This window comes from Nelumbo lutea, chromosome 6 (assembly GCF_056320005.1).
Source record: "Nelumbo lutea isolate HS-2025 chromosome 6, American lotus-T2T, whole genome shotgun sequence".
NCBI classification, from domain to species: Eukaryota; Viridiplantae; Streptophyta; class Magnoliopsida; order Proteales; family Nelumbonaceae; genus Nelumbo; species Nelumbo lutea.
The window spans coordinates 4,742,068-4,768,323 of NC_142689.1; the positions used below are offsets into that span (position 1 = coordinate 4,742,068).

The 26,256-nt window shown below is 36.8% G+C and overlaps 1 protein-coding gene across 1 annotated transcript; it reads right to left on the reverse strand.

Annotated features, from left to right (window-relative positions):
- Positions 1–4,031: 4,031 nt before the first annotated feature.
- On the reverse strand, positions 4,032–18,406 carry LOC148846954 (uncharacterized). Its single transcript, XM_088950367.1, has 6 exons — positions 17,441–18,406; positions 6,172–6,224; positions 5,983–6,070; positions 5,760–5,858; positions 4,502–4,629; positions 4,032–4,345 (listed from the first exon to the last, which is right to left on the reverse strand). Exons 1-6 carry the CDS (start codon positions 18,137–18,139, stop codon positions 4,309–4,311), a joined length of 1,104 nt encoding a protein of 367 aa, XP_088806493.1. The 5' UTR covers positions 18,140–18,406; the 3' UTR covers positions 4,032–4,308.
- Positions 18,407–26,256: the final 7,850 nt, after the last annotated feature.

A 26,256-nucleotide genomic window follows, 5' to 3' on the forward strand; every position in this document is an offset into this window, starting at 1 on the left:
CCGACTTGCACCCCCTATTTATCTTATACTATATAAAACCAACGTCATAGAGGTTGAATCACATATGTATAATTTATTAAAACAAAATTTTCCAAATTTCCTTTCATTTAATACATGGTTTTCAAAACCGGATGGTTAGACTAGAAAAATCAGGAAATTTGATCGGTTCCGTTTTTTTTCTAAAATTGTGTTCTTTCTTTAAAATCATTGATTTTGATCAGTAAAACCGCTGAACTAGTCAATTGATCGTTCGAACCGTTTAAACAGTTTTGACCATTTTTTAATTTTTTTTTATTAAAACAGGCTGACCGTTCAGATTAAACGGTCAGACCGTTTGAACTGATAATCGAACCCTCACCGGTTTGGTTTTAAAAACCATAATTTAATGTGTATGGTTTAATGGACAGGATCCATTAAACGCGGCAGTTTCCATCACACGGGTCTTCCTAGCTCATAGCATATCCGATTGTGTTTGTTATTCTAACATCCAAGTATTGGAGTAGTGACCGGAGAGTAATGACAAACAAGACAGGGAGGACAGTCTATGGACCCACCTGCTATATCCGATCGGATTGTATGGGATCTTTCACATTTTACTTTTATGTCTTAAACGAAAGAGGCATAACAGTAAACAGATAGAGTGTAATTTGGTTGTTTCGATCTATTTTCTATAGACTTTCTTGGGAATGCTTGGGCAGGACCCATAAGAATGAAATATGTCCCATTCCCTTCGATGCAAAAGACATAAATTGCTACGCTGTTACCTGTTAGTAAGCAGAGAGAAAGAGTGGACTGTCCATGCACCCAAATTTAAGGAGATCCGTCCGGATCTGCTACACACTCATGTGGTATGTACACCTTTCTACATCTGCTTGTTAATTATCAACTACATCCAACGCTATATTCCAGTTAATTATGCCATCTGTCCCGACTCTCTCCTGCGAATCTTAAAAATCCAATATATTATATAATGTAGTGTTTTCAAACCGTCACTGATCCAGATGACTGGACCATTCGGCCTTGGAACCATCCAGACAGCCGCTTTCATTTTATCTTAAACTTGGTCTTTGGCCAAAAATTGTTTAACTGGTCAATGATCCATTGATCCAGGCAGTTGAACTATCGACTCAATTAACGGTTTTGGCTTTTTTTATTTTAATTATTATTATTTTTTAAGTTGAAACATGCATCCATTAAAACAGATACTTGCCCTATTTCTGTGCAAATCATAAAAGTTAAATGTATATCACATAATATCTAATTGTGACATGTGATATTGTAGTATCCATGGTTTAAAGTATCGATAAGATACGTCCCGTATTATATCGTATCTTTTGAAAAAGATATGTTTCTGGGTGTTTCGGATCCCTAACCTTTTTAATAATAAAAAACATCTTATAAACTTCCCAAAAAACCAAACTTTAGAGAAAAAAAAAGTGTGTATCAACCATTTCTAAGTACCAATACGATACGACCTAAATGCATATCGTATCGATACTTTGAACCTTGATAGTACCCGATCTTACACTAACAAGGTAAAAAAAGCCATTACCTAATGTCAACCGGTCCTAGTCATCTGGGATCTTTTGAAGGGTAGACAGAATATGGTCCGTGTTTTTTCTTTTTTTTTTTCTTTTTCACCAAGTGACTGCTTTAACCCACATTATCATAGAACTAAAATATCTCCAACCTGGTGCATAAATCTATACAAGATACAAGTAGCATTATGGGCTAAAGGAGATTTTTGATGTCTTACCTAATGAGTTCTGCAAACAATGTGAAGACTCTAGTTGTACTATCACTTCCAGAAGCTCTCTGGTAAACTTTGCGTTCTCATGAAGAAAGATTAGAAAACTTCTAATGCTTCTCATTTTTCTGCAATCTTCTTTTATTCAGTTAATGGAAACTACAGATAAGTTTATGCGTTTGAATTTCCTTCTCTTTGTCTTTTGCCTAAAAGATTTTAATGAATGGGACAAATGGGGCTCCCATGCAAGCCAAGGGTAGGCTTACTCGCTCTACAGTTCTTCCATGGTTTGCATTTCTTCATGATCTCCATTAATGTCAACTATGAACTAATTTCCTAGTATTGATGACTTTGGGAGGATGTTTTCCTTGACATAAATTCCATTGAAATGCCTTATTCCAACCTTCCAGGTGGCATGGTAATATAATACTTGAGGCTGTGTTTGGTTTGAAGGAAAAAGTAGGGAAAGGAAATGAAAGATAAGGAAACCTTTACAAAATTTGTATAAATTTTCCTACTTTTTCCCTTCCTTTCCCTACAAATCAAACAGAGCCTGATTGGTAAATCGTCTGCAATACATGAAGAGGAACATTAGTGATACTTGACTGTACTTTGTTTTATTCCCATGTACCAGATACAAATACACCACGCATCTCTAGCATTGTGTCAGTCAGTCCAAGTGGCAAGTGGGTTCCAGAAGCATGTTGTAAGATGCACGTGTACCCAAGGAAAAAAAAGAAAGAACAAAAACAGATGCACATTGAATCATTTATAAGTTTATCCATCATAAAATAGAGCCATTTCTAAATTAAACCTGCCAGCAGTAGTGAATGACGAATCTGTGGGGAGCTCTTTTATTATCATATCTTTTTAAATAATTTATATTTATTTACTTTATGGAAAAGAAAGTACTGTCTGGTCAAATCAAATAACTTATTCACTGGTACTCCATTATTGTCTCTTATTGCCTGTTCAATAATAGTAGTAGTAGCCTAGTAGGAATGCAGGGTGGATGAACTTTTGGGAAGTTATTTTGTTGTATACTTGTACTTGTTTTTGGATAAGATCAAGTGAAATGGAATATGGAGTCCTAATAACCCTAAATATGCCCTGTCATGAACCATTTTTGATTCACCACCTCTTTTTAACAACTTAATCAACTAGAGTCCCCCCTCAAAACACACATACACTTTTCCCCATATTTTACTGGCCAGTTAGATTTAATCCCCATCCCCAATCATTACTTCCCACATATGAAAAATGGGTGGTTAGTTATCACATTACACCCAAGTGCTCTTCTAATAATTAAGAATTATAACTTGCTAATGGTCCATTATCATCAAATCTCATAATTTCATTTCATCATCATTTAAACCATGTCCCAACTATACAGTATTGGTTACATGAATCATGGTCCCCATTCCATTCTATCAAGTGTCATACCCTAAATCATTTTTCACTGCCTCAACCCATATCCTTGTTAGTTATCACTCATCAGAAAATATGAGGGCATAAGAAATTAATTGAAAGAACTCTTAATGCATAGAAAGTCATGATGCAAGCATGATTGTTCATACTTTTACAAGGATGCTGGCCATTGTTTCTTACAAAACCCATGGTGCAAGCATGTCCTTTAAACAGGCTTTCAACAAGAAAAGACAATTGATTTCGATTTCACTTTGTTACAGAACGGATGAGTATCCAACATTTCCGATGAAGGAATAATCTCTAATGAATAGAGCTAAGGCAAATTTGGAAATCTGTGAATAAGAATCTGAACATCAGACCACTTGGGCTTTGTACTAGTTTCCACTTTCCAGCAGCCACTAAAGTGGCGATGATTGACACTCTCATGGTCCATGGACCAACCAAACTACCTTTTGCCCAAAGAACTTTAAAGCAATAGAATCAACCATAGTTCAACTCAAAACTTCTTATCATTTTCATTTAATCCTCATTGTCCATGATAACATAACCAGTAGAGAAGAATAGATGAAGTGGCACATCAAGTCAATGGTCAATCATGACTCCAAGTTAAAAAGGGTACACTAATGAACCCAGCAAATGAAAAGCCCAAAACTCGACAGGTTTCAGTCCTTAAAGTTAATTCTGCCTCTAGAATTGTTGGTGAAGTTAACACTGTCCAGATTTCTTTCAACATTATTTTACAACTCAACCATAAGAAACTAGGCGCCTTGCCGTTCACTTCTGTGGCTGTCATAACAGGTGACCTAAGTTCAGCCAATCAAAAAATGAATCTAAATTGTTAGCAAAAGAGGCCTAGTTTCTGGAAGCAACATATAATATTGGAATTGGAGTAGTGAGAGTGGCCTGCTTTCCTCCGAGGCTTAGTTTTCATGCATGTCAATAAGCAACAACCAAAATGGCGCCATTACAGTGGGAAAGTTGAAGAAATTAATTTAAGGCATAGATCCCATGAAAAAGCTATCCGAAGGAACACATGCATCCAAAAATTCCTACATCCGTGCAAAACTTTGGGTTTCAGATACATGTATTGATTAGGTTGAACAAGGATGAGTCGCAGTCGGCATACGTAGCCATTAGCTTGTACATGATCTCAGCCTTCCATTCCTTTGCCTGTATGTGGGAAAATGTGGTTGGTGAGATATGGACTTAGAAGAGAGAGAGAGAGAGAGAGAGAGAGAGAGAGAGAGAAAGCGAGAGAGATGGCAAAGAAAAGGAAAAAAACAAAGAAATACGGTTTATGTTCACCAATTACCGTCATTCACCTACCAAAACGAATCTTTCTTTTCCTGTGCTAGCAACTCCTCAAATGAGATGTCTGGAAATTCAGCATCTGTGCTTTCTACCAGCTGGTTTGAAGTAGCCTTCAGTTCCATGCGCTCTCCAATTTCAAGCATCTTTAGAAGAAGACAGTGAGAGAATTCAGAAGGATCAGTATCAAGGGAAACTTGGTTTTAACATGATGCAGTGGTACACTAAAATTTTCTGAGAGTTGAAAAGGAAGTGATCAGATTTTGTAAAACAATACCACTGGTTGCAATCTGGGGCTCTTAACTTACACAATGCAGACATTCAGAACAAGACCCATCATCACATACCAAAAATCAGTATATCAGATACCAGATGTTTCTAGACCATCTGATTCATACATCATTTTCAGAACTTTCAAAACATTCAAACGGCACTTTTTACCAATACATTTTTATAAGATTTTAAGCTGATTTTTGCCCCAGTATATCTTCAAGGTGGGAGATATTGAATGGTCAATCTTGATGGTCTTGACCCCAGATTGTTTACAAGTCCTCTGTTCCCAGACCCATGCTTTTTCCATTCAATAAACTCAATAGTAGAGTGGATAATAGTAATCTGTACAACCCACCTGTATCTGCACCCTAGAAACTGGTACAAGTCAGTAAACTAACAAACTGAATCAAGTGTGCTACAACATTTTTTATTGTTAAAAATTAAAAAATATTTATTCAAGAATAGAGAAGAAATTACAAGAACTATCAATCCCCCCCACCCTAAAATACATGCATAAAGAATCACATGGAAAAGGAGAAACGGAACCTAGCAGAACTAATGAAGAGAAAGTGCTGATATTTACAACTGATCCATAATATGAAAATACAACACATCCCTGCAGCCAACAATAAGCTAAAGAGTCAGCCATTATAATTGCAGACAAGAAAGAAGATGTTCAGATCGGATGTCATGTCAGAATCCCCTCTCAGCAATGATCACCATAATCCACCAATACTAGCCCCCATCCATCCAATAAATGTGCTCTTTCCTCTGGGTCCCCTTCTACCTTCACCCTTCGTACACTAAGGGAATGAAAGAACCTGAGCCATCCCCCTGACTCTAATCAAAATGACTAGCCCGCATAACTTGCTTGTATTTACACCCAATAAGCCAAGATATAGTCAATGAAGTTCAACCATCTTTATAACCTAGATACTGAACTCCAAGATCAACAACTCATGGATGGATCACCAAAAAAACATACAGAAAGCAGAAGTAATACCTTCTTATATGCTGGTGAGAGTTTAAGCTGCTGTTGGAGCCGATTATATACAAGTGCATCCTCCTCTAACCTCTTTTGTTCTGCTTCCAGTTTGTACATCTGCAGATATTAATATCTTAAATCCTCTTCCAGAAGTAACTAAAGAACGTATAAGAAATCACTGTCCACCTCATACTAGCATTATAGCAGCCAGATATAGCACTATACCAGCAGCATAACCAACCTGCTGACAGAGGCGGTCAAATGAAGACCTATCTGCTTTGAATAGTAGAGCCTTCGTTATTGTAAATTTCCTTTGGATGATCTCAGACCTGTGGAACCAGAAAGGAGGCTGGAACCTTTTAGATTTGCAGATAAGATAGATAGTGAAGAAAGACGAGTAGCAGCTTGAAGGAAGATCTGGAATGTATACTTGTGCTTTAATTCATTTCTAGCCTCAATCAAGCAATTTGCAAACTGACAAACCTGCATAAAAGGTAGCAGGCTAGTTTAATATCTGAGTTCAAACTTCAAAGATTAAATTTAATAGTTTGTAATGATATACTTGGGTCATGCATCCCATGGCAAATGAAATAAGAGCAGGTGAAAATACCATTTAACTTTTTAGCATTTTAGTACATGTTTTTACAGTACCTAAAATTTCAAGCAATCCCCAATTAAATCACAACCAAATCAGTACCTAAAATTACCTGTTTAATTGATGCTTATAATATAAATATCAATACTTAAACATGTTTTGTTTGCTCAGGCAACAAAGGAAACTGAACCACAATATTGAAAATTTTAAGGAGATCTAATTCAGTTGCCTAAGCAGGTACATACTAAATTAAAGACATAAACGAAATAACCTTAGTTCACTCAATAATGGTTTTAGGAATAAGGAGAGACAAACAGAGAAATAGATGCTATCCAAATTTCAAGAAATACATGTAAAACTTGAAATTGATTGCCTGCATGAGTTTAACTGCTTCAAGTCATTGGCAACTTAGATATAAACATTTCTAGCTTCCAGAACATCTCCAGCCAACACCTTCAACAATTGAACCACTGCAGAAATAGTATTTTAGCACAAAGAACCTAACCTACTAAAGTCTCCGATGAAAGACTTGTCAGCTGACACTGACTGAAAATACAAGGAAACCAAATCCCCTTTTAAAGAATTATAGGTAAAACAAAATCATAATCTGCATCTAGGTAACTATTGACATCATTTAACCATTTGATACAATGGATATTTCCTGCCTCCATCAGTAATCAATACATTCTACACAATTTTGAATTTTTGATTACCTATGACCTGGTTAATTGGGAAGTCCTCCGAAAAATACTAGAAAGACTGGGTTTTGGAGTTAGAAGGAGATCTTGGATTAAAGGATGCTTAAGTTCAGCTCATTACTCAATCCTAATCAATGGTGTAGCAAAGGACTTCTTCCCAGCTTGGAGAGGAATCAGGCAAGGTGACCCCCTATCCCCATTCCTATTTACCCTAGTGGCAGAAGTGTTAAGCAGAATGGTGGCAAAAGCCGATGGTCAATGCCTTATCAGAGGTTGAAGGGTAGGTATAAATCAGGTGATTGTTACCCATCTCAAATTTGCAGATGACACCATCTTTTTCTGTGAAGGAAACAATGAGGAAGTGGTGGAAAATCTGAGGGTGCTGCTGAATAGTTTTGTGGGAGTGACAGGGATGATGATAAATTGGACCAAAAGTGGAATTGTAGGGGGTCAATTTAGAGGAAGGAGAATCAATAACATTTGTTGAGATCTTGGGGTGTGAGATCAGAAGCTGGCCTATCAGTTACCTAGGTCTACCTTTAGGAGGAAACCCTAGGTTAGTGGGGTTTTGGAAACCAGTTTTAGGAAGTCAGCCTTGTGAAAGAGGAATTATATTTCTTTGGGTGGAAGAATAGAGCCACACTGGCAAGCCCCCCCACCCCCACCTATCTACTTTCAACCTTTAGAATCCCTTCTAGAGTAGCAAGGTGCTTAGAGAAGTATATGAGAGATTTCCTTCGGGACCCAGGAGAGGAAAGGAAGGACCATTTGATCAAGTGGGAGCAGGTTAGCAAACCTAACGAACAAGGAGGTTTAGGAATTGGGAGCATCCTGATAAGGAACACAACTCTACTAGGTAAGTGGCTTTGGAGGTTTCCCTTTGAGGCCCCGTTCACTTTTCGGTAAGTTACTTACTCGGGTAAATGCAATTATCTAGGTAAGTTTTTCCTAGGAAACACTTATCCAAGTAAGTGTATTTACCCATGTTCTTTTATTTCCCTAGAAAAGGTAATGACCATTTTAGCCATAAAAATCCATTATTAAAGGGGTGTTTTTGTCCCATTCAAGTGTTGGCAACTCTCCCCCCAAGTGGGAAAGTTATTTACCCACCTAGTAAGTGATACCCAGGAAAATAAACTTTCCCTGGTTCCCACATTAATCTGAAAAAAAAAAAGAACATGGGATTCTTGGTCAATGGAAATCAAAATCACATTGACCAACTTTCTCCCCTCTCAAAATCCAAAAAAAAAAGAATGCCCCCTAAGAGCAACAGACTATAGCACAAAGTGATTGAGAGAATTCATGGGGTGGATGGAAATGGCTGGGATGCAAAAGTTTCCCCTCTCAGTTCTTTGGCTTCTCCTTGGAAAGCAATTCACGAAATCTACCCTACTTTCCACAATTCCATCCGGTTCAATATGGGACAAGGTAATAAAATTCTGTTTTGGGAAGATTTGTGGGTAGGGGAAACCCCACTTAATCTCTTTGCACAATCAAACCTCAAGGGGGAGGTCATATCCATGTTGTGAACATTGTGTCCAAATGGTGTGAACTGGAACTTGGGCTTCAAAAGGGGACTAAGGGAAAATGAGTGTGAGCCTTTAATCCTATTGCTGGACCTTCTGGGGCAAATCCACTTGGACCCTTCGTTGGAAGATTCTAGAATCTGTGTAGGCTCTCCAGATGGTCTCTTTTCTTGTTCTTCTTTATTCAGAGTACTTGCTTGACCCACCCCACTAGGTGGGGATTTCCCTGTGAAAGAAACTTGGTGCAAGCCTATTCCCACGAAGATTCAAGCCTTCTACTAGGAAATATTCCTTGGTAAGGTAAGGTAAACACTTGTGATATGCTGCAGAGAAGAAGGCCATGCATTTGCCTTTCTCCTCATATGTGCTCTTTGTGTAAGGAAAGTGGTGAGACCCTATCTCATTAATGATATCCTTTTCTTTTGTGCTTCAAATTTGGAAATTCTTTTGTACTCTCTTTGGCTGCAAGTGGGATCCCCCTCGAGATGTGGCAGGATTCTTCAACTGTGACTTCTTGAGACAACGAAAGAAAAGAGGGATGGTAATGTGGAAAGCAACAAAGGCAGCAATTTGTTGGGTAGTATGGGAAAAGAGGAATAATAGGATTTTCTTGGAAAAAAGCAGAACAGTAGAGGAAGTGATTGATAGCATCAAGGTGAAAGTAGCTCATTGGATAAAATCCTCGGATAGCTTTCAAGTCTTCTCAATACAGGCATTCTAAGAACTTGGTCTTAAGTAGTATAATCATCGAGAGTAAGAGATAAAGTAAGGCTGGAGTGGAAACCACTAGAAGGCAATAAAGTGAAACTGAATTTTGATGGGAGCTCCTTTGGAAATCCAGACCTTTCAGGTGTAGAAGGAGTATTCAAAAATTCTAAAAGGAGGATATTGGGTATGTTCTCAAGACTGATTGGCACCGGATACTCACTGAAGGCCGAACTTTTGGCATTATTACAAGGTTTAAAGCTAGCCAAACAGTTAAAGTGAGGTGGAAGGGGACTCTCAAGTAGTAATTTCCTGGGCAGCAAACAGCAGCCATACCTCGTGGACGTACAAACATGTGATTAGGGAAGTGGAGAAGATTGCAAAGGAGGTTGGGGCTGAATTTAAATGGGTCCGAAGGAGTGCAAATGGGCTAGCTGATTGTTTAGCAAAACAGGGGGGCATTGAGACAACAATTATTTTGGGCTGCACTGTAATGAGGGATAGAATAGAGTGATTTAAGGGATCAACAGTCCCATCACCAAGTTGTATAAACTGTTTACAACCTGAAATTTAAATAAAATACATGTTTACTGATAAAAAAATGAGGAACTTAGAATTCAAGGGGAAATTTGACTTCCTCTATTAAATTGTTTATATTTTATAGAGCAAGACGAAGAACCAATTTACACCCTTTGAAAGCTAAAGAAGTCTAGTACAAACCACTGGGTAGTGCTCTGCATTTCATAACAGTATGTTTATTAATAATCCCCTCCCCTCTCTTTTCATCAACAGGTTTGACACTTTTCACCTTCCATTTCTATGCATTTGGCTACAATCCATCTTAAAAGTAAAATCTTAACTTTATCAAACATCAAGGTTTTATGCTGTTTAAACTTTAAAGATAAAATAATATACTCTGTGAATTGTAGATGAGATAAAATCACCCACTCCCTCCTTGCTTATTAGTTCAGAAAATTTAATGAGAAAGAAATTTGGTCCTCATTCCAGGTACTTAAATTGATGGTATCACTAGACACCAAGAAAGTAGGGGTAGAGGGAAACTCCAAGGTGGTTGTTAGATGGTTCAATGAAGGTGCAGAGGGACCTTGGGCCTTCTATCACCACAGATGAAGCTAGAATTCTAGATCTAGAACAAATATCTTATGGACACTTCTGAATGTACTCTATGGTGTTAACACTTCTAAAATATGTAAAATGGTATGTTATAACCTTTAAGAAATCATTCTATTAAAAATCTGTACAATTTAGAAATTTGATCATATTTAGCAATATATAAATCTTGAGAAATGACACTTAGCGTCAAAACTACATATAAACACATGATATAAGCATATTATATGAGATATTGTATTCATATCTGCGTCCAAGTTTAAATGAAGAGTCATATCTCCATTCCTCATATCCCTATATGGGCATCATAGTATCGGACAACTCTATGCCTGATAATTTGGCCTGATACCTCTTTATTGAAGTGTAGAAAGAGAGAAACAGATGCAAATGTTTTTATTGTAATTACTAATCTTTATTAAGAGTGAATATGTACAAGAAGCCAAGAATCACCAAAAATAGATTGGGTTATATCACCTATTCCTCTACTACACACATCAGTTATGCAATCACAAATTACAATTGACCCAAAAAAAAAAATCATCCTATTTATTTCACCCCTTGTTTGGACAAAGCATCATAAAGAAGAAAAAGATGCATATTTGAAGATAAATATCATGTAAAAGGGAAGTTGGTTGCTGATATTTGCCAAATGATTGCAGATTGGGTTCTTGCTCACCAACAGTTTAAAGATTTCAAGGAGAGGCTTTGGCTTTCCTTGAGTTTAAACAATGAGGGATGAATTGTAACTGCTTTTTTCTGGGTAAGTTAATGAAGGATTTCATTCCTAAGGGAAAGATTCCCTCAAAAATTACAAAGGAATAACAGAATGAGTAGGGGATAAAACAAATCAGAACTCACTAATCGCTATGGAACAAAAGACGGACCAAAAATGATGATTATCTCATCCCACTTCAAAGAAGTTTAAATTGAACCATTCAAATTACCTTAAGATCAGAGTCTGCAAGATAATAGTTCTTTCTACTTTCCCAATAATAGCCTTCAGTGAAAGGTACATGGACTTAAAAGTCCTCTAGTAATCAAGATTTTATGTGCTCTTATTTTAATTCTTTTCTGTCATTTGGTGAAATCTCACAACCAATAGATTGTATCTTCTTTTTTATTTAATGAAATTTTTTTTACTTTTTCTATAGAAAATAAATACTACTATGAACAAGTAAAAATTTAGAAACCAAAAATACTAATTTCCATAACATGCATGTTATTCTTATTTTTGCCATACCTCTCCCAAACGCTTGATCTAATCTCCTTGTCTAACTAATTTAGTACGATATCTAACAGTACCAAAACTATGGTAATTGAATACCTATTAGCATAAAAAGAGTAGCAAAAAGATGCATCAATATCAAAACTAACCTAATAGAAATTTACTGTTATTCAAAATAAAAGCTCAAGCTATCATGTGCTTAAACTTTCTATAAATAGATATTGGGTAAAAAAATTACACAAAAACCACTATTGGGAATCCTAAAACAGAGATAACTCCCTTAGTAACTTCTTCCTCATCAAGGCAATTGTCCCTGTATGCTAGCATTGATCAAATGTGAGTAAGATGGAAAAACCCACTTCTTAACTTCTTCCTGTTGAGATTTATTTATAGTTTTCCTGGTTTTCTGACTTGTCAGGAAACTCATCCATATCAAACAGGAATATTGTTTCTTGATCACTCCCACAAAGTTCCATCTCATCATGTTATCCTCGGGTCCTAGTCAAGTACAGAACACTCAATGTGGAAAAGCTACTGCAAATGTGCTATGCTCTGTCAAATTAACTTCAAAATTTTAATTCACAAAAATTTTGTGGTAGATCATTAATATAACTAAAATAAGAGCAAAAACTATAAAGGTCAAGAACCACCACAAGCATCATAACTAACTTTGTTTGCTAAGGAAAAAAATGAATCAAAAACCAAAACCAAGGGTGATGGCTGAATGGCTTAAAGAGGGAGATGGCAACAATGTTTTTTTTTACAAAACTGCAAGAAACGAAAATAATCTGATACTTAAATTAGTTTAGATGAAGTATGGTTGAACACTTCAAGAGAAATTGTGCTCTTAAGTAATTCCAAAGGTGCCATCAAGAAGAACCATAGAAGCTTTCAACAGCACATTTCTTTTCCCCAAGGTGCTTCGTAACATATGAAACCCCAATTAACCCCCACCCCAAAACACACATATAAGGTAGAGTGCTAAGATTTTTCTTTTCAATTGTTATCAGTCCCATCAGTATTATTTTACTAGCAAACAAATTAATTCCATGAAAAAACTATGACCATGTGTACCAGAAATTCTTCAGTCATCCTCTGTGTACAGTAGGACCCTAATGAAAGTCCAAAGCAGCGTTTTCCATCTTTTGGGAGACTAAGAAAAAAGGATCCTCTATCTCTTTCTTATTCACTGTAGTGAAAAGGGTTCCACTTACAGATCATCAATGGCATAACCTTTAAACTAGTAGAAGTAAAAGGAATATTACCTGCCTAAAAAGCATCTTAAGATGCTTTTAAGTTGATGCTGGTTGCTGAATGTTAACTTGGGTAAGACTGTCTTGTTGGTGAGTTTAACGAGTGTAGGAAACAAGGAGCTTTGCTGACTTGCATGTGAGGTTGATAACTGGCTCCCCAGGTGAAATCATGAAAGAGAGAAATTATATCTTGGTTGGGGCTAGTATCCCACTGGTTAAAGCAACTCTAGCCAATCTACAAGTCTACTATCTTTGTCCATTTAATTTAGAGGTTTACAGACACCGATGATTTTTTTTTTTTTTTGTTTGGAAGCAAACTCCCAAGAAAGAAGACCTGTAAAATGGTAGAAAATAGACACATAAAGGGAAATAGCTTGAACAATGGAAATTTAAGAGAAACAAGACTCCCTTAGGAAAATAGCTTTTGGAGATTCTCATATGATCCAATTACTTGTCATCAGTTGTTGTAGGAAATATGTTATGGCTCCAAATGATTGGGGTCTAAAACATTGTAAAGAATGATTCCATTGCCTTTGATGATCTATTAGAAGCCAGCTTCCATTTGGCCCTTTTATATGAATATGATATGGATGTTGGGATCACATTAAATCCTGGAAAAATCTTCTATTTAGGTCACTCCTTAGTTTCATCTTTGTACATTCCTCCTCATCTCTTTAGTACTTTTTAGTACTTTTAGTTACAAAGACAGTTTTCTTTTGGATTTCCTATTTCTTTCTAATGATCCCTTTGCTTTCCCTCCCTCATTGAAATTCCATTTCTTTGGAAATCAATGCTTGAAAATTCATAATCATATCATGAAGCATAGAAAATTGAACTGAATCATATATAAATAGTAAGATTATTTCTGGTTTTTCAAAAATTTACCAAAAGTTAAAAATATGCCCTAAAACTTTAAATATATAGAAAATGATTTTAAACCCATTTCAAATCCAGATCCACCATATTAGTAATTAATACAACAAAGTGTCAAAGCCTACCAGTCATACAGTGAAAGCAGTATAAGCATAAGATGATACAATCAAATTTGACATTAAATTCAATTGACCCATACTGGATTCCTCTTTAATTTACATATATGGGAAATTAAAGTCAAAAGGCTTTTTAAGTAGGTTTCAGATAACCCAAATAAGTCTTAGTCTAGTAAGGGTCTTAAAACAAAGGCCTTAGAAAAGTTTAAAAAAGAATTGACAAAGTATAACACTAGATTTCGTACAACTTAATTTGCATGAATGGGATAACTTGCAAGATTCAAATGAAAAATCATTCAAATTTTTTAAAAAAAGAAAGATTATATTATAAGATCCAAATTGGATCAACTATAAAAAAAAAAATCCAAATTGGATCCCTTGGAATTCATAACTAAAGTAACTGGATTGTATCATAAATTGTAAGATTTTGACAACTATGTCAGAAACATTAGAATGTGGAAACTGATGAATAACCTCCCCCTTATACTTAACCATATCTTCATATCCTTGTCTACCCTGACTCTAGAATGTAGTCTTCCCCCAATAATAAGTCCTATAAAAGTATCTTAATCATGATTTGTCACAGATTGATTTATAGTGCTCTGCTCCATCAAAGCAAATGATTTTTTGGGGCCACCATGTTAAAGAAGATTATGCTTTGATTAGCTTCAAATTAGATTATTAGAGTCCATGTCCCATCAACCTCACATAAATATGCCCTTAAGATTGACTAGAGTCAGCTAACATGTGTACATTCATAGCCTAGCAGTTATGGACCTACTTTCTGATCCTATTTAAAGTTGGGGATCATGCAAGAAGTTGGGTAAATAGTTCCTAAAGGAAAAAGAAAGATTTTATAAAGTGCAAATGATGGCAAGAGGAACATTTGGGAATATCAAAATAAAAGAACTCTCAAAAAAGAAAAAAAATGCCTAGATGGAGTTACTGAGAATATTGCTCGCTGGGTTTCCTTGTGGATCTCAATCCCCTACATCATTCTAGAGAAAAAAAAAATCCAATGGGCATCAATTAGAAATATTATTGGATCTAGTGGATCCTTCCAACAATGAATGTAAAGAGAAGCTAAACATTGATGATGGTTGCTCCCTTAATAACCCAGGATCCTCTACTAGTGGAGTTAGAAGGGATGATTTGGGAGATCAAACTATGCTACCCTAAGGGCCATCATATTAGTGCTGGTGGCTCCTTTAATTCATAAGCACTCAATCTCTTTGAAGGTCTTACTACTTTGAAGAACAACATTCCCAGCCTGTAATCATGAAAGGGCACTCCAAGAGAACAAATGAACATAGTTTTCTTGAGTTCTTCACTTGTATACAACTTGCATGCCCTTTCTTCTTATTTTTATATTGAATATGGTAAGCATTACCAATCCAAAAAAAAAAAAAAAAAAAGAGAGCATTTACAATGTTCTTTATCCACGTTATCTGCAAGGAACTCAAGCTGGTTTAAGTATGCTTAAAAGGTTATGCAAGATAAATGAATATGGCCATTGGGAGTGAACCACATAATAAAAAAAAAAGACTACATAATACCTTCAATTAAAATGATAGAAGAGGGAACCTTAGAAAAAGTGGGATTTAAAGAAAGTCTTTGTTCATGATGCAGATATCATAAACCACATAATTAAATCCTTTAATTCATTATATGATTTCTGAACATGGACACAAAGGTTAAGACTTTGGCGTGGATACAGGGTGTTCACCTAGGTAAACCCCAAAATCCTTAATCAAGAAAACAAATACATATGTGTATGTGGGGTAGGGTACAAAACTTGTGTTTGACACATTTCAAGTTGAAACTGACATAAGGTAGCCTATCTGCAATGGCCAATCATAAAAATAGATAGTCTTTGTAAAATCCATTGCACCAAAAGTGTAGATGCTGCCATCCACTCCACCCATCATACATCCATCTATAGAAGATAAGATTAAGGAATAAAGACCAAGATATTTTGATAATTGCTCAAGTGAGATGAACCAGTCTCAAAATGTCACTCCAAACGATGAAGGTCAAAAACATTGGGAAATATCCCAATATACCGAATAACTCATATTGTCCTCTTGAAGCCCTAGATTAGACAAAACATACTTACCAAAGCCCAGGTATGGATTGCACTAGGAAGGAAATGTACTATCAAGTAAGAAACTCCAGAGCTATATCTTTAGAAGAGAACTCAAGGCAGACCTTTTGGAGCATGCAATACCCACCAAGGCTGCATTCTCCCCTTAGACAACCATACTTGAAGATGTGGGGTCCGTTGGTTATAAGAGTCTTTTTCAAGTTTAAAAAAATAAAGGCTTGAGATTCCTTTCTTTCCAAGTAAACCGACAAAATAGCAAATAATAACCAACTAACCATTCCCCAAGACTCAAAGAGAGCAACCAACAATAAAGAAGAGCTTCACAAAACAGTGGACCACTCCATGCAGCATGAAAAATAGGAAGCAATAGAAATACCAGGAGAAAAAAGGAAAAGATGATTCATCCATTCCCCCTACAGCAGTGAGATCTCACTCAAGTGCTATCCATATCATCATCATTTTAGCAGATAACACAATAACCTTTCAAAGATGAAACCTTCTTGGTTTGGCGCTCAGAAAGACGAAAGCACCTGTGGTTGTGAGGATAAAAAGGAAAACATGGAAAGGAGGTTCACATGCTCTTAGCATTTATACTTTCCATATTGATGCTCAAAGACGTTTTACTCTTCCATGTTTTTCTCTTTGGTTATAAATATTAGAATGAAATTGATAAATCTTAGCACCAAGTCACAAAGATGTTGGTTAAGTGCCCATGGTTAGGAATATTTCATGTCTACGTCAAGAGAAGCTTCAATTACATGCCCCAGAACAAGAACTATGGCTGATGGATAATCCTGCTTATATGCATTTTATCGCACAGAGTAGCTGTTCTTAGACTCAAAACCGTTTTCTAATGTTTGTCAACACGAGATTTCACCACTACACCAAGCAATGTCCCCTACTATAAATACTACAACAATAAAATCTATAATCATCAGAGAAAGAGGGGATAGGTGGAGGTTTCTGGTAAAATCCTGAAAATGTAAATATGATGATCTGAGAATTATTTCACTTAAAGACAAAAAGAATACCTACCATCTTAGAGATCACAGAAGATCCTAAAAACATTGTATAACATTATATATCTTCAAAATGTAAGTCAGGACAAGCATGATAGATATTCACTCTTCGAAAAGAATAGAATCTTCTATTGATTTAAATGAGAAAGGTTTACTACGATGACGATGATGATGAGCTTCACTGGTAACTGTATTTCCCTAAAAGAAGATGATTAAACCAAAATTTCTTTCTTTTCCACCATTAGTTATTTTCTTGCTGCCTCGTTGGCGTGGGTAAGAGCAAGTACAAAGTTAACACATATTGAAATTTTAACAAAATATATATATATAGTTATAAATATTTACCAAATCTGCATGACTAACAAAGGAAGGGGAACCAATGGAAAATTTTATATCACCAATAATCAAAATGAAATTCTTCAAAAGGACCCTGTATCGGTGAAGAAAGTTTGACCTGAGCCAACGTTAAGGCCTTCGAGTCGTTAGATTTCACAAGTTGATCATATTGCTGCTTGATCTTCCTCTGTGTCACACTGGACGAAGATGTGAATGGATACAAGCAGTCAAAACCATGCTTGTCATGCATTAAGGGTACCTGGCTCTCAAGGCACTCATCCTCGCCACTGTCCTCCGCTCGGAAATTTTGCTGCTGCTTCTTCTTGGCCCTCTTCTTCTTCTTCTTTTTATCGCTTTGGTCACCACTTTTGCCACAATCCTTGTCAATAGGATCGCCACCCTCCTTACCCAACTCTGACCCATCAGAAAGCAACCTATCCGGTGCCTTCCCACCATTGCCGACGGTCAGATGAGAAGGGATGGAAGAAACTAGAGAGGCCCATTTGGAAGGACTGGAGGTGAGAATCTCTACAATCAGTGGATGGTTCTGATGGGTCTCACTTTGCTGCTGGGCTTTATTTATATCGTTAGAGAGAAGACATCTGTAGATGGAGAGCGAATTTGGGGATGAATTTTCATCCTTATTCTCTGTTCTCTTCAATCTCTTATGCATGACGATGAACAGAAAGCAAAGAGAGAGGAAACAAAGAACGAAGAACTGAATATAGAACATGGGTTGGTGTAGTTGTTGACGATATTCCACGAGAGACGAAGAACTGAAGAAAATGGATGACAAAGTGGACGTTGCTATGGCCATTGAAACGCGTCATCACATGGAAAAGATATCCAGTAGGTAATAATAACAAAGAAAACGAAGAGACAATCAGACAAAGAGAGCAATTCAAGAATTCACGACCCCTCTTCTCCTGTTCTCCGAAGAATTGATGTACATATATAATAATCGGATGAAGCAAGTATTTTCTTTTCCCTCCACCCCTGAATCCTTACGCTGTACGAGTTAAAGCTCCCCGAGATGGAACAGGAATGCTAATATCACAGATACGGTGCATTTTTTAATTGTACTAGCCGATAGAAGCGTTACACGTAGTAGTTAATAAACCGGAGACCAAAGGAACCGGTTGAATTTTATATATTTTTTTAATTTCTTCCTCTCAAAAGCCACTCCTCCGTCTCCACGGTACCACGGTTCATTTTTGTAACTCTGAACTACAACGGTGAAGCTAGCAAAAGCGAAACCCTGAAAATGGAAGGATTCCGCTTGCCTGGTCTACATGCATAGTGTTCCCGTGGAGAACACATACTAACTTTGTACAGCACCACTTTTGAGTTTGAATACGTGCAAAGAACACAGTGGAGAACAAATTCTTTAGGCTTTGAAGTTTGAACCAAATCCAACTTCAACGTGGGCTCATTATATGGGCTAATGGACCCATCGTTCATTATGTCACGGACTTTTGACCCTTACTGATCCTTAAACTCCATCGTATAATGTAGACCATTGATGAGGCAGGGAAAAGAGGAATCTTTATAGATAAATAGAGGAAAAAGAAGTGTAGTGTAAAATAGAATAGGTAGGGTGGTCAAATTGCTTGCTCACCAGAACAATACCTCTCCAACCTTTGGATCGGAATAAGTGCCTTTGTTGATTCCACTTCGAGGATCGGGATCCACCAATTAAGATTGATGTTTTGGATAATAATTTTCATATCCAATTGTTATATATTTAAAACCATCTAAATCTACAAATTAATTGTTATATAAAATAAAAGAAGCGTGTAGTTTGCAACTTTGCATCATTCAATTCTTTTGGGCCCACTTTCTCCGAAAAAAAATATTCGTTTGGGCCCATACACAATAAATTTTCAGAAAAGCCCAAGTGGTCAAGTATCTATCACAGTCATTTAATAATGTCCTTTTCTGGGCCCAAGAGATATGCTATCTTTAGACTCAGGTATTTTTATGTGTTTACATACAAATCCAATCAACCACTGTTATCACTTGCACAGTTGCCCTAAACCAACTCATCAATTCCTTTTTTTTTATATATATTGAGATGAAAAGATGATTCATCAAAATAAAAAGAAACAATATCCAAGAAGATAAACATAGAACCTGCAAAAGTAAATAATACACTAAAAGACGAATTTGGATTTGGTGGTGCAAATACAAATGTGCGTATCTGACACACTAAAAGACATGTTAAACGCCTCCCTTAGGCCGTCAGAGACGAATCTCCTCACAGATTGCGCGTCATACCAACATCATAATGCGTTATGTTATAATTCATAAGAGATGCTTCCAATGCACGATGGGATGGGATTGAGCTATCTGAGGTCAGCTTTATGATGAAGAAAGATAGAGCAAATCCCGATTCAAGGGAAGGATCCAAGCCACGTCTATAGGGAATTTTTCATTTTAGTATCTTGAAGTTTAGAAGTACTGTTTAAGTTAGTATATTAAATTTTCAAATACATTAATGCAGTATTCAAACTTTCAAAAAGTGTTAAATTGGTCCTTGAACTTTTGGGTAGTGTCAAGTTAGTACCCAAGCTTTGACATGTGTCCCTTTCGTTGCACTCGATAATACATTTGAATTCAAATTCAATTCATGCTTTTGAAAATCCAATGGATCCTTATCAGGTATGCCCTTACCAATCTAATCTGATCCCTTTGCAACTCTACTTCTCCTTTTGTAAAGGTGGATGTCACCTCATTTAACATTCAAAGTTTTTCAATAAAACAAGAGGCGTGGCTGAATCATCCACTATGGTAATTTCTTAAACTACCCATAAGGTTTAAAAGTTGACTAATTATACCTCTACTACTGTTTCAGTGTTGTCTTAAAGTATTCTACAATTGACTAGCTCTACCCTTGCTGTTATGTTAATATTCCGTCAAATTCGTACACACAACACCACATTTAAGAGAATTCATCATAACTTTTTATGAAATATAAAACCCACATTCACTTTTTATGAAATCTCTTAAATTGATCATAACTTTTCAAAACGTTCAAAACTCACTATGTCAACAAGATTTTATTTTCTAAAACTCACCATCCACAAACACGGTTAAAGTTCATTGACCCAAGTTGTCCACATCAACCTAAATGCAAGTTTCTTGACTAAACTGCCCCTGAATGGTGAGTTTTAGATGTTTTGAAAATATATGGTGAGTTTCATAAAAAGTGATGGTGGATTTTAGAGAGAGAGAGAAAGTTGTTCTTGAACTTGCAATCAATCGAACAACCCTCTGCAATTCAAAGTAACGTGATTGAGTTACAACAATAGAGACTAGGAAAGAAGACGATGGAGAGAGAGAGAGAGAGGAGGAAATAATTACAGCGAAGTAGATGATACAGCTGGGTTTTATACATCTCTCGTGACCCTGCTCTTAGAAAATCAGATCTTGTTACTAGTTTATACAATTGGGTTTTATACAACCGTATAAAACCGCTAGGTTTATACAACCGGGTTTATACCCTTCTCTCGGAAAATCAGATCTTGTTACAGTTGGGTTTTATACATTTCTCGTGACCCTGCTCTTGGAAAATCAGAGGTGTTCTCATTCCTTAGCACTTCGCTCTGCGGCTTGCCGCTTTCTCCTTGTCCTAACGAAGCAGTGCCGTCGACAAGCGGAGGTAGCAACTCCAACAACAGTAACAGTGGTGAGAAGTTGTTTGGAGGAGCTATTGCAAGAATCGCAATCGGGTCGGTGGTGGCTTTCCTCTTGATTCTTCTGATTTTGTTCCTTCTCTGTGGAAGTCAATCTCAAATCTTTACGTTCTTAGATGATGGGAAAAGCAACAGATAATGGTGGATGAAGTAGCGGCCAATGCTTTCTCACTGCTAAGGTTTTGGGTATGAGAAAAAGGAAATGGAGGACCAAGATGATGAAAAGAAAGCTCATTTTTCTCTACATTCCAAAAAAGGGAAATTTACACAAAAACAAAATTCCAAAATGCATAATAGAACTCAACATCTGAACCAATCTTTTTTGGTTTTCGCCATTTTATTAACCCCAAAGCCTCCCATATCCTCTCCCCAATAAAACTCACAAATCTCCTTACCGAACCTATCTGCTTCTTCACTTTCGCCTGTCTCACCACTACAAACCTCCAACTTTTCTAGATTATCCAACTCCTCTCTTCCCGAAATCTCTTCAGGGCACTTCCCATCATTCGACCCCTCATTGAACACTCTTCTTTTTCTCTTATTTGTTCTTTGTGTTCGTCTTTTGCATCAATTATCTCGTGAATCAATTGACGATTAGGTGAAGAGTCCAAGCAAACCTAATAGCTTGAATAGCACCCGAAGCAGTTGCAATGAAATGAAGTAGGGTGGTCTTAGGAAAGACTCTTGTGGTACTTGTTGGAAAATAGGGTTATTACAACTTTGGAGGAGAAGCTTTGAGATGCATACGAAGACACTGTACTTAGAATGTTATTTGCCCCCACTCAGTTTTACCGAATTTGTTATTGGGTTACAGATAAATCCGTTATCAAGATATAACAAAGCTTTGGGCTACAATCTACAAACAACAAAGTTGAAAAATCTCTGAAGAAATCTTCTATGAGACTATAGCATACCGGACTGAGAAAGAGAGAGAAAGTGGATTTAAAAAATGTGTATTTTTTGAAGTCTCATTCATGCTCCTTAAATAGTTTATGAAGAGATGTGAAGAAAATGTAGGTACTGGTTCAAAAAAGGCAACTTGAACATTGTAACTATTTAAAAAGTGGTTAACAGTTAATGATTCTTAACTTTGAATTATGTCTCTTGATCACACTCGATCAGATCGTGATCGTTGATCTAATCAACGGTGATCAATGATCAGCATCGCACCAAAACCAAAGTCGACATTCGTGAGCCATGCAAAATGCGAGCAAAATGCACCTCATTATGCCATACACATGCGTGCACAATATCAAACTCCCATATTATCTTCTATTATTTCTAAATAGTGTAAATCATCTACTATTAAAATACTACAAATAAATCTTATAATTTTTTAATGTGGTACAAGTTCAAAATCGAGTTTTATAAGAAAAAAACTAATTTTTCAATCAAATGTACAATACAATTTCTCATGTAATTGATGAATCAAACTCATTAAATTTATGAGATTAAAATTCAATAATTATTTCTGATTTGAATATCGGAAAAGCTTCCCAAACTGTCGGAACAAAAGGTAAGATAAGCCAAGAATTCCCAATCTTCTGGTGACAGCGCCAGGGTGAGCTTCGTAATCATCGCACGAAGGAAAGCAAACCGGTTCAAGACAACAATGGGTGACGGTGACGGGGAGAGAGGGAGAAGAATTATGGGAGCAAATTTGGGATATTGTAAAATGGGTCAAACATAATAAAGGGTAAAATAATAAATTAGCGATGTGATAATAGTGGGTTTTGGACAATTACCCTTTTTTTAAACCCAATTTTACACTTCACTATCTTTCTCTCTCCTCCGTCATTATCTCCCTTGTTTCGTCACCGACGCTGCAGCAACCGACTTTTTCACCTCCGTCCCCTTTCTCTCTCCCCCCGTTCTCCTTTCCCTTCAATACTGTTTGTTCTTATGGTTCTTTGGCCACCCGATGAAGATTGTGACTGCTAGAACGATAATCAAGGGGATGGAGAGAGGGAGAGAGAGAAGGTGGAATCCGCGTACACTGATGAAGGGCGAGGGCGACCTGTACATAGCCCATGCCTAACACCTCTCTTCACCGCCATTACTATAAATAGTCGCGCAAACCTCCCGCAGTCTACACTTCTTCAAAGAGCAAAGATTCTTATTTGAGACTTCTCCTCTCTTTATATTAGTACTCTTATCACACAATTCAGTACTCCTTCCTTTGACGATGGTGCAAGTGAACCTCTCCAAGGCAACCATGCTCTTCATGGTGGCGATACAGTCAGTGGCAACCGCTATTAAGGAGGATTATTAGCTCTACCCTGAGCACCATACTGTCCGTTTATGTTCAGGAATCGGGAATTGATTGAACCAGGGAGGTCAACCTGCTACTGGAGAAGATTTGAATGTTAAATCGACTGAACCAGGGAACCGGGAGTGTGCAGTTCCTAACCTCCTTCTAACAGCAAGGACAACCAACGAATTACAATGGGAGTTTGGGGAAGAAAGCACGCTTGTCTGGACGCAAACTTTATCTTTGGACGATGACGGTTTGGAGATAGCACTAATAGGTTGGTGTGGAGAGCAATATCCGTTGTTCGAAATCCAAGAGGAACTCGATCTCGTAATGTGGATGCTCTTGCTGATTCAGATCAACCGATGACAGTAACAGAGGGTAGGGAGTTTAGTGAATGGTTGGGGGAGGTCAAAACGATAAAAGATTAAGTCTCAGCGGCAGTCGCGATGGTCTCCTCGATGGCCTCAACAATCTCAGTGACAACCGCTACTATGCCCTTCCAGGGTAATAGCGAGATGGCGCCATCCCCGGCTCCTTCCATGGTCTCAGGGTCACCCTTTGCTCTACCCACTCTGCTCCTCCTGCAAGAAGCACCATCATTTCACCAAAAGAGAAACGGTTTCGGATTTCAGCGGGATGCGTGTCCATGATGCTCTCTTTCACTGAAGAAACAACCGGCCATCCAAATTTAGATTTGTATGAAGTAACAATTTTTTCCTTCTTGGCATCAGCTCTGGTTCGACAATCATTACGCTCTTTTTTTCCAGTGTCAAAATTTGTTATTTAAAACCAACTCAGCTATTCCAACTGTTATTAATTATATATCAAAGGATTAATTTAACTAAAGTGACAAAATAGCAGATTTTCAACAACCCATCAAACGACAGGTTTTAAAAATGGGAAATAATATACTCTCCAGCATATGCCACGTACTCATGCATTGCCCTTTCGCAAGAGCTCTATGGTTTTGGAGACCTAGCAAAAAGTTGAGTCAACCCATGAGCCCAAACTTGGCTTGAAAAAACAATGTTAGGGTGTTATATTCAGCTACATGAATTTAAGAATGGGCCAACCCGAACCAGGGAAAAAAAAGTAAGGTTAGGGCCTCTTATTTAGCTACTCAAAAAAAAAAAAGGATTGGGTTGGGTTGGGTCACGGGTCAACTTATTGACTCGATTGTTAGTCTAATTGGAATTATTTATGCATTGTTAGAAGTTTTTCATTGTTTAATTTTTACCATTTAGTCTTTACTCTTTGAAATGTTAATTCCTTTAATTTTGTTATTTTTCATGTATTTTTTCTTTATTTTTTAAATTTTAGTTTTTTTGGATGACCCAAATTGACCCATGAGTCAACCCTAACCCGGACATTTAGGGTAAGGGTCTAGCATTTGACAACCCAACCTAAAATTCAGCTTGCCCTAAAAGTGTCTTGACCCAACTCGAACCTGACCCACCCAACCCAATTGCTAGGTATAAATCTCCATTCTCTTTAGCACCAAAGGCTATTTAACACTAGTATATGAAAGAATGATTAGCAAAATGCCTTTCAATCCCCTTGGAAAAAAACATTTAGGGTTAGGGTCTAGTATTTGACAACCCAACCTAAAATTCAACTTGCCCTAAAAGTGTCTTGATCCAAACCGAACCCGATCCACCCAACCTAATTGCTTGGTCTAAATCTCCACTCTCTTTAGCACCAGATGGTATTTAACACCAGTATATGAAATAATGATTAGCAAAATGCCTTACAATCCCCTTGGAAAGGTCTGGATTAGAAACCTAGCAATAACATGCCGGGAAAATTGGAAAGGCAAGGAACAATCTGGGCTTTCAAAATAAAGATGACTCCTCCATGCATGTAGCTTAAATCTATTCGAGGTGGATGTAAGAGCCAATGGGTGCTACATCTACAAGTGAAAATACATATTCAGCCTTACAAGTAACATGCCAATATCTATTATTTTCTGCCATTTATTCCCTTCCTCCAAAAGGATGGATCAGAGTCAAATGTGATGCAACGTTTTCAAAATCAATCAAAGGTGAATTCGAGCCGAGCTGAATACTTGGTTCACTAAAACAATGTTAGGCTCGAGCTCAAGCTCAATTTTGAGCTAGAGACTTGAGTTCGAATAAGGCTTGGCTCAAAAGCTCTCAAGTTCGAGCTCAACTACGAGTCAAGCTTCCTATAAAAAATAAAAGTTATACATATAAATTTATTTTTTTTATTTTACATGCAAAATTTAAGAATTATAAACAAAATTATTATCATACATACATTTACATATATATATATATATATATATAGGCCCGAACTTAATTCAAACTTAATTTAAACCGAACCGAATTTATCTTTTCATGAGCTGAGCTCAAATAAATCATGAAATGTTCGATTCGTTTTCCACCCATTCCATTTATTAATCAGGAGAATTGGGTCTGCTTTTGGGACAAGCTGTATTAATTCCATATTGCAAAACCAATACCCATTCCATTTATTAATCAGGAGAATTGGGTCTGATCCGTCTAGACCCAATCTAATCATAGTTGAGATCTATAATGACCTATGATAATACCAAAAGAATTTTAAAATTTCATGATATAACATAATAAAAATAATTGTGCTGCTAAAACAAATAATTTTAACCAATATTTTCTTTGGACATAAAAATATATAAAATTATAAGAAAACCAACAAACCTTTACATATTATTAGATGTATAATTGGTTTGGTTTTGAATCAATTCGGAGAAAAAAAAAGTCACGGTCCAATTATTAATGGGGACAAAATCACAAAACCAAAACCGATATAATCTGTGGGTGTGGCCAGTGGGCTCCTTAGAGGTTCATTTATTTCCCGGCTTGTGACCCTAACACTAAACATCCATTTGATTCACAATCATTGACTTCCCATCAATCAGAATCAAATCGAAATGATCTATTTCTTCATCTGATTGGTTTAAGACTTGAATCGAAATTGGTTGGAATC